Below are 12785 nucleotides of genomic sequence, written 5' to 3'. Positions count from 1 at the left end.
TCCTCAATATTTCTTTAGCTTCTTCTAATGGTGAAAACTCTAGAAATTCCTCATTTAGGAAGATAAGTGAAGGGTATCGACTTAGGCGCAGGAGGTCGTTCAATTCTGGAATGTGGATTTTGATTGAAAATGTATACATAAATGATGTTTCCCATACACAAGTATACAATTTAAATTCATTTTGTACCATATAATAATGAATTTTTGCTTTTATCAATTATGAATTATTTTCATTTCTTATAGTAAAACTTGAATAAATCCAAGTAAATCACAGATTAAGCCTGGATGAAACCAATTTTTTCCTGCATTGAAAGACAAATTTTTGAGTAGGATGAAACTGGTTTCATGATGCTTATTCTGACAAAAACACATATTCATTCTCAGCACACTCATAAATAGACACTTCTCTTTGGACGAAACCAGTTTCATCCATCATATTTTGACGAAAATAATCAGTGTCATCAAATTATAAACCAGTTTCATCCAAAATAATCATTTGGATTGATTATTTTTACAATTGCAGATGCTCTTCATTGTTTATGGCTTGATGAACCCAGTTTCTTACTCATATTTTGAAAATTAAAATAAAATTTTGGATAGGATGAAAACAGATTCATCCCTCATATTTAGAAGAAAAAAGATATATTCACCCTGCACACTCTGACAAAGATATTTTTTGGCTTGGATGAAACCAGTTTCATTCTTCATATTCTACAAAAAAAGTATTTTTCGGCAGGACATATCTGGTCTCACACTGCATATTCTAACGATTATATGAAACCATCAACTAATTACAACATATGCTAGTTTAAGTTAATTATTTCATATTAATTGAACTGCAATTAAGGTATTTACATTCATAGACGAATATCCAAATTCATAAACATTCAACATCTTTTTTGTAGCGACCTATTGCTAAACAACCTATTGAAACGACGCTCTCCTTTCTCGTTCAACTTTCAATAATTGCTCTCATCACTGAGTATTTCATATGCGACGCATCTTCCTTCTTGGAATTTCTAAGTCTTCAAAGGCGTAACCATTGGTCATCACTGATTACATGAAGTAGTGAAAAAACATTCTGTAGTTAGGACTACAAAATCAAGTCTTGATTTAGGTTGCATTTTATAAATGAAAGAAAGAACAATAACAAATGCCAACACATGATGAAACATGGATGAAACCAGGTTCATCCAGTGGAAACACACGATGAAACCGGTTTCATCCAGTAATAACTCAAGATGCAATGTCTCATTTAGTGGCTACACAAGATGAAACCAGTTTTACCCTGTATCAACAGATGATGAAACCATTTTCATCCCCTAATAACACAGGATGTACAAAAATTTTTTCCAACGACATTTAAGATGAAAACAGTTTCATCCAGTGGTAACAAATGATGTTACCAAGAAAATACATCAGCACATACATGAAGGTGAAAATTTTAGAACTACATTGGTTTTCAGAGAGAGTTTTAGCAAAAATTTAGAACTAAACATATGCCTAGAATTAGTTAATTACATTAAACAAAATCTGTTGTGGCAACATGTCAATAGTCGAGTTTAACAAATCACGTACCACCATCTAGTGGGCAACACAAGATGAAACCATGTTTCATCCAAAGGCAACACATGATGAAACCAGTATCATCCAGTAGAAACACATGCTGAAACTGGAAAATGCATCTGACCGTATACTAAGCTGAGAAATATTCAACAGAAACTCATTTGCATCACATTTTATACAGAAAATGGAAACTAGCATGTATACAGATTAATACATTAACAAGAAAATTGACATACATATTTCACATTTATAAACAAATTTAAAAAAAAAAAATATGTATACAAGTGCATCAAATTTTAACTAAGATGAAACCAATTTGAAATCAAATATGACCAAAAAGAAAATAAGGGTTTGGAAACTTACCAATTTGAGTATGTTCTTCATTTCTCATCCCGTAAAATTGATTTACACAAAATCCGATGCTCTTGGTTTATGAATTGGAGAAATCACAATTAAATTAGGGCATTCATAAAATTCATTGTAATGGTAGTGATGTTTAGCTTTGGTGTCAATGATACTATTAGAGAAACATGATGCTATGGACGATTGTGGTGGTGGTGCATCTTTGTGGTGGTAGAGATGGGGTGGTGCCGTCGATGGTGGTGGTTGAGAATTAAAGATGATGTTATCGTTGGTGATTTTGGTATTTGTGGTGGTGGAGTAATATGGTATTTCTGATGGTTGGGGAAGATATGTAGACACTGGGGAAGAAGTTCAATGTTTCTGAAAAGAGAAGTCCGAACAGTGAAGCTTTTTTCTTTTTGTTTTGGAAGAAGATGAAACTTTGGTGGGGTATAATTGTCAGTTTACATTTTTATTAATTCCTGTCCATATCACCCAGACGAAAACTTACCCGTCCATTTGACCCAGGAAAAGTATTTTTGTGGCTAAATAGCCCATTTTCTGAAAAAGAAAAGGAGATGATCAGTCGCATGTTGGTTTGATCTTTGGGGATATTTTTGAAGGGATGCAAAATGTATCATGTGACTAAACTAGGTTTTGTATTCCTTTTGAAAAGAAGTAAACAAACTAGGTTTTGTTTGGTTTGAGAAGGAAGATGTCTAATTCGAATATTAGAAAGGTTCTAATTGCCCCGGGATGAAAGGGATCAACTCACCAGCGAAGGACAGGGTAGTCTGTCCGTTTTAACCATCTTCCAGTAAGATTCAGCTCTTCGTCTGAGAAAGAATTAAAGATGCAAGTGTACTCGGTGACGGTGTTGGGTGCTGAAATCACTAAAGTCCCCCAACAAAAGATCAATTCCAATGGGCTTCCTCCGACAAGGTAGTCCAGCACTCCAGCTCTACCTAAGAGTCCAAGAGAAAGGATTCATGACGACCTCTGTTGAGCGATCAAAATTAGATGTTGATTGTGACAACAGTTTTAATACCATATAAGAACCGCGAAAGTAGACCTATGTACAAAGGGAAAAATACGGTTTAGTCTAAAATCTCATCCAAATATACTAGTTAGTCATAACCCATTCAACTAGGTACAAATTAGTGTTTTTTTTATGAAAAGTACACAAATAACCTTCCTGGTTTACAATTTAGTCCAAATATTTGTAGTTTAATCCAAAGTGACTCATGATGATGTCAAAAATTTTAAATAATATAAAAAAAAATTAAAAAAATTAATCTTTCGAACCGTTCGTCCAAAATTCACAAACTTTATATATTCGGAAAGCTCTTTCCGGCAGCTACAAAAAGAGTACCCATATGACTGTATAATTCTCATTTTTAAAAAAATTTAATTTACATTGGTGTACAAACATGTACACATCTATAAAAATCCAGAAAATTTAAAAACAACACAAGGCACGCCAGTTTGTACACCAGATACAACTTGAATCGTCCATCCACCAGTAACGGTATCCATATTAAATAAACATAAATGGATTTGAACCATCAACCTTCGCAAACCTTGTGTTAGGCTTGGGGGCTCTATACCATTTTGCGATTATGAGTCCCTAAAAATAAACAATAAAAAAAATCGTCATTCGTACAGTATCAAAAAGTCCATATCTAAGGACATTATCGACCAACATATGTACAACTACGTGCACATTAACAATTACCAAAAACAACTACTGTGTACAATAATGAACATATGATTTTGCTAGATACCATATGAAACAAAAGTAAATTAAGGTTCTACCGACAATGAAGATGTTTTGTCCCAAAATAAACTTTTTGCAGACATTGTCCAGCCTGAATCTAATAATATCCTACTCCATGCACTCACGATTTTAACAAAATGCTTACTTGGATAAGTACGTCTTGTTGCCTTGTATGCAGTATTCAAATAAGTATTGTGCATAGCTAACAATATCGAAAGGCATACATGCCATTATTTATAAATCTGACATAAATATGCGGTTTGTCTTTCTTGTGACATGAGGACTACTTTAGGTGCACTGTTTTCAAACATAATACACGTGACATTTCACAAGTTTTCTAGGAATCACCATGGTGTACAATTACGTACACACCTACAAAAATCAACTAAAATTGGGAATGATTTACTAACCAAATGAAGAAGTTCTTTTGCTTTAAAATAAACTCCGCAGTCGTCCTTTAAACAATAACGTATCAATGCACCTCATCTAAACCCTGCAAAATCATTGCAACAATAAATATTAAGAATACGTAAAGGACCACAATAACCATAAATATGCTCTAATTCATAGTATGTTGCAGTTCTAGCAACTCATTACTATAAGTATGGGGCATACGTACAGGGACACAATGACTCACAACATCCTTATAATAGCTAAACCAAGATGATTTTGCTAGATATCATATGAAACAAAAGTAAAATAAGCTTCCAAGAATAACAAAGATGTTTTATCCCAAAATAAACCTTTTGCAGACATTGTCGGCCTACCAAAGTCTAATAATCTTACCATTCCAAGCACTTGGGAGTCGTAACAAAGTGATAGTTGAACCATATTAGTCATAACAAAACTATATAATTCAAGGCCATAAAATAATGAGAGACTACAATGACGTACAACAATGTACACACCTATAAAAATCCAACATTTATACCATAAAACATGCATACATTATTGAGACAGCACGATGGTGATCAACTATTTACACACCTATAAAATATCCAACACCTGTACATATTAGTGCTTGCCATAATTTTTGGTTTGTATACATAAATTTTGTAAGTGTACAACTAATTATCCCTAATTAATCAACATGTGAACAACTATGTAGACCTAAATAATATAACCTGTGTGTACAACTACGTACATATTAGTGCTTTCCCTAATTTCTTAGACTTCAAAATGAATAACATTTGTACGACTATGTACACCTAAATAATCAACATGTGTACTAATATGTACACATTAATAGTTCAAAAACAAATAAACATATGCTTCTGAAAGCATCTCACACGAACTACAACAATAACTCTTAACATTAAAAAAGTACTTTTCTCAGTCTCCGGTCATGGAATTGAAGACACAAGAAGCACAATGGTGTACAACTATGTACACATTAAGAATTAATAGGTATACAACCATATGGTGTACACATTAAGAATCGATAGGTGCACCATGGTGTACAACCATATGGTGCCTATGTCGACATCCTTAATAACATCACATATAGATTAAAAGTCAAAATTGCAAGTCATATTATATATTCCCATTTAGAGATCTCATTAAATTTTACTGTCGTCATCAACACCAGCTTTCCTCTGAGTTAACATCACATATCATATTAGAGATGTAGACAGAGAATAAAAAATAAATCTTAAATAGAAGGTTCTTGTACAGTGAGAAGCATGTGTACAAATATGTACAATTAACATGTGTACAATAATGTACACATTAAGAATCAATATGGGCTTACCAGTCTCACTGCCATCCGTATGCACAAGGTCCTTCAATAAACTATGAACCTGTAATCATAACACAATGTGTAAAATGAAAGCTGAATTATAGATAGTAGAGACAATATGAACTTACCACAGTCTCACTGCCATTCTATTCTGGAGATTCATTTTTCATGCAGAATCATGGGTCAGTTTAGGCGCTAAAGCAACGTTTGGACTAATTTAAATGGGACATTAGGGGACAATAAAGGGTCCATAATATAGATCTCAACTACTTTTTACTTAGTAGATTAGAAAAATACATTTACTTTCAAGAACAACTCAATTATAGATAGTGGGATGGCTTATAACTTAGGTTACAAACATATAGCGAGAAATAATTAACCTTCAAATGAAGCTCCTTAGGTTTTAAAATTTACTGCAACTATATTCCTTCATGCCTATAAATTAAATTATAAATGGTGTACAAACATATACACCTCACATAACAAGAAAAAAAGTAGTGCACCTTTATGTTTCTACAATATCCAAAACTGGTGTACAAGAAAATACACCTATCTTGTTTTTGAATTTAATCTACCTCTAATTACCGAAATATATTTCTATAATATCCAAAACTATATTACAAATCCTAGTTAGAATGAAATGACAGGGGATCTTACACTTGGCTAAGAAGAGCTCTTTAAAATATATTGGTGAGTCTTACATCGCTTCCAGATAGGGAAGTTTGACAAGCTATGGAGGTAATACACCATGTAGATTCTGATTCCCAAGCTCTCTACACAAACATTAGAGCATTATTAAATTAGTTAATCAAAACCAAAATGTTGGTGGTTCAAAGCTTATTAACTAGTTAACTGATAGCACAACAAGGGGACAACAAAAGTTTTGCACCTGCATATATATATATATATATATATTACTCTTCAACCAAGTATTAGAAAAAAATCATGTGTTACGCCTATCTTAAAATTCTTTGCCTCATTTCAAAGAGACTTAACATGTAGGCATTTGACAATTTCTTTTCTGCAAGGAGTCTTCTCAAACAGTCAGCATGCACTCTTAAGAACCAAATGTGGAAATAGCCATGATTCTATGATATTATTCGGGAATTATTTGGAGTATTAACATTCTTCAAAACAAGTAAGATTCCGGAAAACGCCGAAAACAAAACAAAATGCATTATTGTAGTCAGTTTGGAGAAAAATACCAAATTGATACAATGATAAAGCTTACGACAGGTACCACGCATATTTGATGTTACGGAAAGCAAATGCACTCCCCACATACAAGAACTTTGTGAACAAAACAGTAGAGCTTAGTCGCCTAAATTCAAAATCTCTCCTCAAATTAGAAACCAAACATATAACAAATCCATACAAAGTATTAATTAAATTATTTTCACCCAGATTTTCCAACACACATCAACTAAAAACTTTCCAGTGCCCCAAAATCTATGTTCTTAACAATCAAAAATACCCAAATTATTGAACCAAATGTAACTACGCCTAACTTTAACTATATTACACAAGAATCAGATCTCACATATCATTAACGTTTGTCTAATTAATACCTGTAGTCTAACCTAATTTCTCAAATTGGGTTAAATCGTTACGATTTACGTCAAAATTTGTACCTAAAACTGAAATTACAGCGAGATCAAGAAGAAAATAAAGATGAGATAGTCAGACAAAGTACCTTGCAACATTTGCAGACTACCATGGCATGAGCAGGCAATGTTGATACCGAATCAAATTGATTAATTAGTTTACATTTTTGAGACGATTGAGAATCTTAAACTTTTCCACATATTTGATGTCATATTCGCCATTTCTAGAGATTTAGAGAAAACTAAATCGAGAAGAACAAGAGATTAAGAGAGAAATCAAAGAGGTTTGAAAGGAATAATCGATCTGAAATATGATGAACAATTAAAACCTAATTTTGTTTTCGCTGCAGTGCTCTCCCAATAATGAAAAATGAAGAAATGATTTAGAATCACTAGTATACTGTGTTCACTGTAAGGGATATTTTTGTCCTACTAAAAAAATATTTTGGATTGAATCGTTCATTAAAGGATTAACTCGTTCTAGAATAGGGAAATTTGGACTTCCTAGTACTAGGCTTGAGGAGGATGGACTAGACTGTCTAAAGCCCAACTAATATGGGACTAAACGTCAATTTCTACGTGTACAAAGGCTCGTTCAACTCAGACAAAACAAGCCAACCACGAGATACTTATGGCATGTTTGTTCACAAATCCAGCTAAAGATTAAGCACCTCCACACATCAGATTTCATTTTGTAGAATAAACAAGGGTTTTGACTGAAATAAAAACACTGAGCGTCTCGAACCAGATCTATTTTAAATTGCTGAATATTTCAGTGTTCCCAGTAGTCTTCAATCCATGTAATTTCAAAAGCTTGCAAAACTTTTCAAGCAGATAGAATAATAGACATAGGCAAATAGTTAACATAACCCACGCACGCAGAGCAGCAGAAGCAGATGTCAATTCCACAAACGGGTAAGCATAGTCAAATCAGATCACTGACAACAGTTAACAAAATAGGATTGATATCAAAAGTCTACTAACTATATAATAACCCCAGAGCAAAAATTGACATAAAAACTAAGGCTAGTTTGATTGAAACCCAAAGGAGATTTAAAGCAATATAGGAAGCTACGAACAACTTAAGTCTGCCCTGTTACTACTATTGATCAACTACTGAACACAAAAAAGCTCATTTACACATAGCTCCATTTTAATGCCTGCAACACCCTCCTAGATGTACCTCTGACTGGTTCACTACATTTCACTTGATGAAGTGAGGATTGAGCAACCCTGAGATCTCAAGAAAACCAACACGTTCTTTGCCAGCAAAGATTTTCTTCAGCTTCTCATCACACACAATGATTTTCTTGTTCTCTGGGTCCTGTAGTTTGTGACGAACAAATACAAATGAGTTAAAAAGAACCGAGTCACCACTAAATTTTAAGAAAACCACATCAACAATGTTTAAAGTGTGGACAAGCTTTTATCATACAAGAACGATACAATCAGGATTGGTTAGATTCTATAGGTCATAGCCACATAGGTAATACCGTGATAGAGAAGAAATCATAAGTGTATTCGCACGAGACAAAGATGCAATTCTGATATAGGAGTCATGGAATTATGCATGCTGCTAGTGCTAACTAAAAGACTAGACAGGTTATTGTAGTTATCCTATATCGGCAACACCAGTCATGGGATTATGCATGCTTCCCACACACTGAAGTTAACTTGGTAGCAGAACTTCACACAAACTAATAAAGAAATCATGTTTCCTAACGAACTAGAACAAACAAAAATTACAAAAGAATTACGCAGACAACACTGGAAAAAACCCATCACACATATGAAGAATGAAAGTAACACCAGCTCCATAGCGAATTATGCATGCTGCTAACTAAATGACTAGACAAGTTAATGTAGTTATCCTATATCAGCAACGCCAGTCATGGGATTATGCACGCTTCCCACACACTGAAGTTAACTTGGTAGCAGCACTTCCCACACACTACTAAGAAATCATGTTTCCTGACGAACTAGAACAAACAAAAATTACAAAACAATTATACAGCCAACACAGGAAAAAACCCATCACACATATGAAGAACGAAAATAACACCAGCTTCAAAAATGCACAAAGGTAAGTCATGAATTTCCTTTCCACAACCATTAAACAAGAGAAAAAGTTCCATTCAGAAACCCCTATTTGAAGGGCAACTGCTGGCAGAACAAGTGGTTGTCTTTTGACTCATTACAAATTGGAAAATCAAACACCGACTGCTCACCAACCAACAGATGACATTACAGAATCTGTAAGACTCTCTAGCATAACAGAATGAAGAATCATAGATTCCTAACTAACATCAAAATTAGTTAGCACTACTGTTACTCCTTGAAAACTTATCATCATCTCATCAATACCACCATATCCGACACCATCTAACCATCATTTATTTTTGATATCCCTATACTATCAAAACAAATATCACCAACAAAAACAACACGCATTGGACAAACACACAAAGACAGCATTCAGAAAACACAAAGGATAACACAGTAAAGAAAGAAGAAAACTACGAAAAAGGTATCATGAATAGGCTACATTTCCCGCAAGAGGAGCTCCCCATCACCCCTTTCTTGCGACTAGATTGAACTCTTTGTTAAAGAAAAGGGTCCAAAACAGACCTTATCCAAAACATCAAAACTTAAAAACATACAAAAACTGAACAGTAAGACACACAAAAAATCATCTCATTAAATTAACCTCCTAAGAGAGAACACAGCCACAGAACATAAACAAAACCCATTAAGTTACCCCCAAAAAAACACTTCAATAAAATAAAGTTATTTTCCATTCTCCCTTCTTTTTCTGCCACCACCACCATCTCCCCCACCTTACCTTATCACTACCACCATAGTTTCAACATAATAACCATTTAATCTTGTAATATGATTCCAAGTTGTGTCACATTGATATGCCTATACTCAACTATTACTAAGTTAACATAACATAACTGGAGCAATCCGCAACTGACTAACAAAAACTAATATCATCAACATAAACAACACAAGTACATGAACACGCTAAATCAGCAACAGCATCAAAAGAAAGAACAAAAATACAAAAGAGGCTCATGAAGAGGCTACATTTCTCCTCAGAGGGTTCCATCACTCCTTTCCTATGATTATATTGAACCCTTTGTTAAGGGTAAGGGTCCAAAGACTGCAAACCCGAAACTAACCTTATCCAAATCGTCAGACAATTAACATAAAAAAAGCTAAAACACTAAAATATTAAATCTCACCAAATTATCATCAAGAGATAATATAGCCACAGACACCAAAATTACACAGAACCCATTATTTTACCCCAAAAAACACTTGAAATAAATTACAAAATTAAACAAGAAATGAATGTGGGATAAATCACCTGAAGATTATGCTCCTTAATGTAAGCCCAAATCTGTTTAAGAGCTTGAGTACGAGGAATTTCAGTAACTCCGAGTAATTCTTGCATAGCAGGAGAAATAGGTTTAGGCTTAGTAATCCCTCTTGGTTTACGCGGTGTTGCAGGCGTAGGAGAAGAAGATGCAGCCGCACAAGTTACAGAACGAACAGCTCTTGAGCTAACCGAAGAAGGAAAAGAAACACGAGATAATGGTGACAAAGAAGAAGATGACCTAGTAATCGCTATATCTGCAGACATAACAGTAGACCAACACGAACAACTCAAAGACATGGCCATTTCTGTAAACAATTGAAGAATTTAAGTCTCTAAAACCCTAAATATTTAGGGGGGTTTTTTAAAGAAAAGGAGGAGAAGAGGGAAAGGGGAGAACGTTATCCGTTTCAGTGAGGAGGAGAGAAATGACCTTGTGTCTGTGAGAAACCAGAGAGAAATTTTATAAACCTCTCTGTACTATTACCCCTGTAGAATCTCAAGAAACATTTTGATGTATCAATGGCCAGGATGGATGCCACGTTTCTGTACTGTATACTTCTGATTGAGGCAATAAGTGCAGTTTACATGGGAGCAGGTTGGGCTTGCTTTGGCTTTGTATATATGCCTATTAGGGTTTGGGCTTTAATAATTTCAAGTGGAGGCCTAGGGAAACAAGGGACGATTGTTGACAAGTCTCTTGAGTTGTACACTGAAGAAGCATCATTGGATAATCAAAGTGCATCAAAATATTAAGAAGAGTTTTCTTGTTTAATCTTTTTAGCAAATAGATTAATCATATTTTTGATTAGAAATCGTTATTTGTGTAAAGTTTATTCGAATTACTAATAAAATTAATGATAATTTTTTATATTATAAATTCTTGTATTGTAATTATAATACTTGTTACGATTTATGAATCTTCTTTGTGTTACTTTCGGTTTATGAGATGAACTTTGGATTTCATAGTTTAAGTTTTGATCTCATTATTGGCTTACTTTCTTATGATTTGATTTTCATATTTGACCTTTTGGGTTGCTATATCAAAAATCATAAGAAGAGTGGTGATTTAACTCATATATGAAGTCACAATAAACTAGTATTTGTTGTTCTAGAATATTTGGTTCACATATGAGTAGTTTCGGTTTTAGGCTATCTTGCGGCAGGTGATGACTAAAATCATGCTTGGCCTTTCTCTGGTAAATGTCGTTTATGGTGCTCTTTGTTTAGCGGGGAATAACAATCACAATGATAGAGTTCTATTTTGAACTTACGCTTAATGATATATCTTTGTAGGGAGTATGGTAATTGAGGGAAAATTATTTCCGATAATTGTTTTCCTGATAAGTGACTAGATCGTTTTGGATTCTACTTGAATTATCGAAGTTAGGGAAGGATTACTTAATTAATCGTTTCTTGATAAGTAACTAAGTTAATTCTAATCTTAATTTGACTTGTCAGACTCATGGATGAATAATCTGATTAATTGATTCCCGGTAATTGAATCTTTATAAGTAACTCTGATCTCAGTTTGACCTACCGAAGTAAGGAAAATTTACTTCGGGTAATTATTTTTCTGATAATAAGCTAAGTTAATTATTTCTAGTAGTTTTAGAATTAGTGTGGCTTATCAAAGATGGTATGTTAGACCTCTGGTTCGCTTAGACTCTTATAGGTTGTATCGAGTTCTTATGAACCTGAGAAGTTCTTTCAAAATACTTGTCGTATACTTTGGATCTTTGTAATTTTTGTGACAATAAGGGGGGAGAAATATATGGAGTATAGGGTGATCGCCAATTACTCGAGAAAGGACATATATGTTGTAAAGTATAAATCTAAACATAACAGAGATAAATTATTAATCAAGGGGGAGAAACATATCATGCTTTGTAGTACTCCCTCCGTCTTTATCTAGATGATTTATTCAGTTTAAAATTTTGTCCCACTAATAGTTGACCTATTAAACAAAAGAAATTTTTTAAAATTACCTTTTTAATTGATTATTATTAGTATGAGAAATATGTATAATTTGATAGCCATGTTTATACTCGTTAAGTAGGTGTTTTAAAATGCTTTTCAATGGTATAAGGTTTACGAAATATTCGTGGTATAGTTTGAGAGATAAATCATTTCTAAATTTTACTAGTTATTATCCATAAGGGTATAAACACTTAAACATACTCCCCTCTCCTCCTTACCTTAAAAATTGTGCAAACTTGAACTAGATCATCTATTTAGGGACGGATGGAGTATTACATGAAAAAGCGGGGGTCTAACAACCACACCCAATATTTCGCTTAGCAATCTGTATGGACTAACTCCAATATACTTTCAAGAGAATCAACTAGACAGTCAGACTCAATCTTAAGAAAAGTA

General features: G+C 33.7%; 1 protein-coding gene across 1 annotated transcript; it reads right to left on the bottom strand.

Annotated features, from left to right (window-relative positions):
* Window positions 1-7908: 7908 nt before the first annotated feature.
* LOC113293496 (zinc finger CCCH domain-containing protein 44-like) lies at window positions 7909-10864 on the bottom strand. Its single transcript, XM_026542120.1, has 2 exons — window positions 10401-10864; window positions 7909-8351 (listed from the first exon to the last, which is right to left on the bottom strand). The coding sequence occupies exons 1-2, from the start codon at window positions 10713-10715 to the stop codon at window positions 8232-8234; spliced, it is 435 nt and encodes a 144-aa protein (XP_026397905.1). The 5' UTR covers window positions 10716-10864; the 3' UTR covers window positions 7909-8231.
* Between the last annotated feature and the right edge of the window lie 1921 nt (window positions 10865-12785).

Source organism: Papaver somniferum, chromosome 1, assembly GCF_003573695.1.
Source record: "Papaver somniferum cultivar HN1 chromosome 1, ASM357369v1, whole genome shotgun sequence".
In the NCBI taxonomy this organism is placed as follows: Eukaryota; Viridiplantae; Streptophyta; class Magnoliopsida; order Ranunculales; family Papaveraceae; genus Papaver; species Papaver somniferum.
Note: the sequence above shows the minus strand (reverse complement) of the source record. Positions and strands in the feature narration are given on the sequence as shown.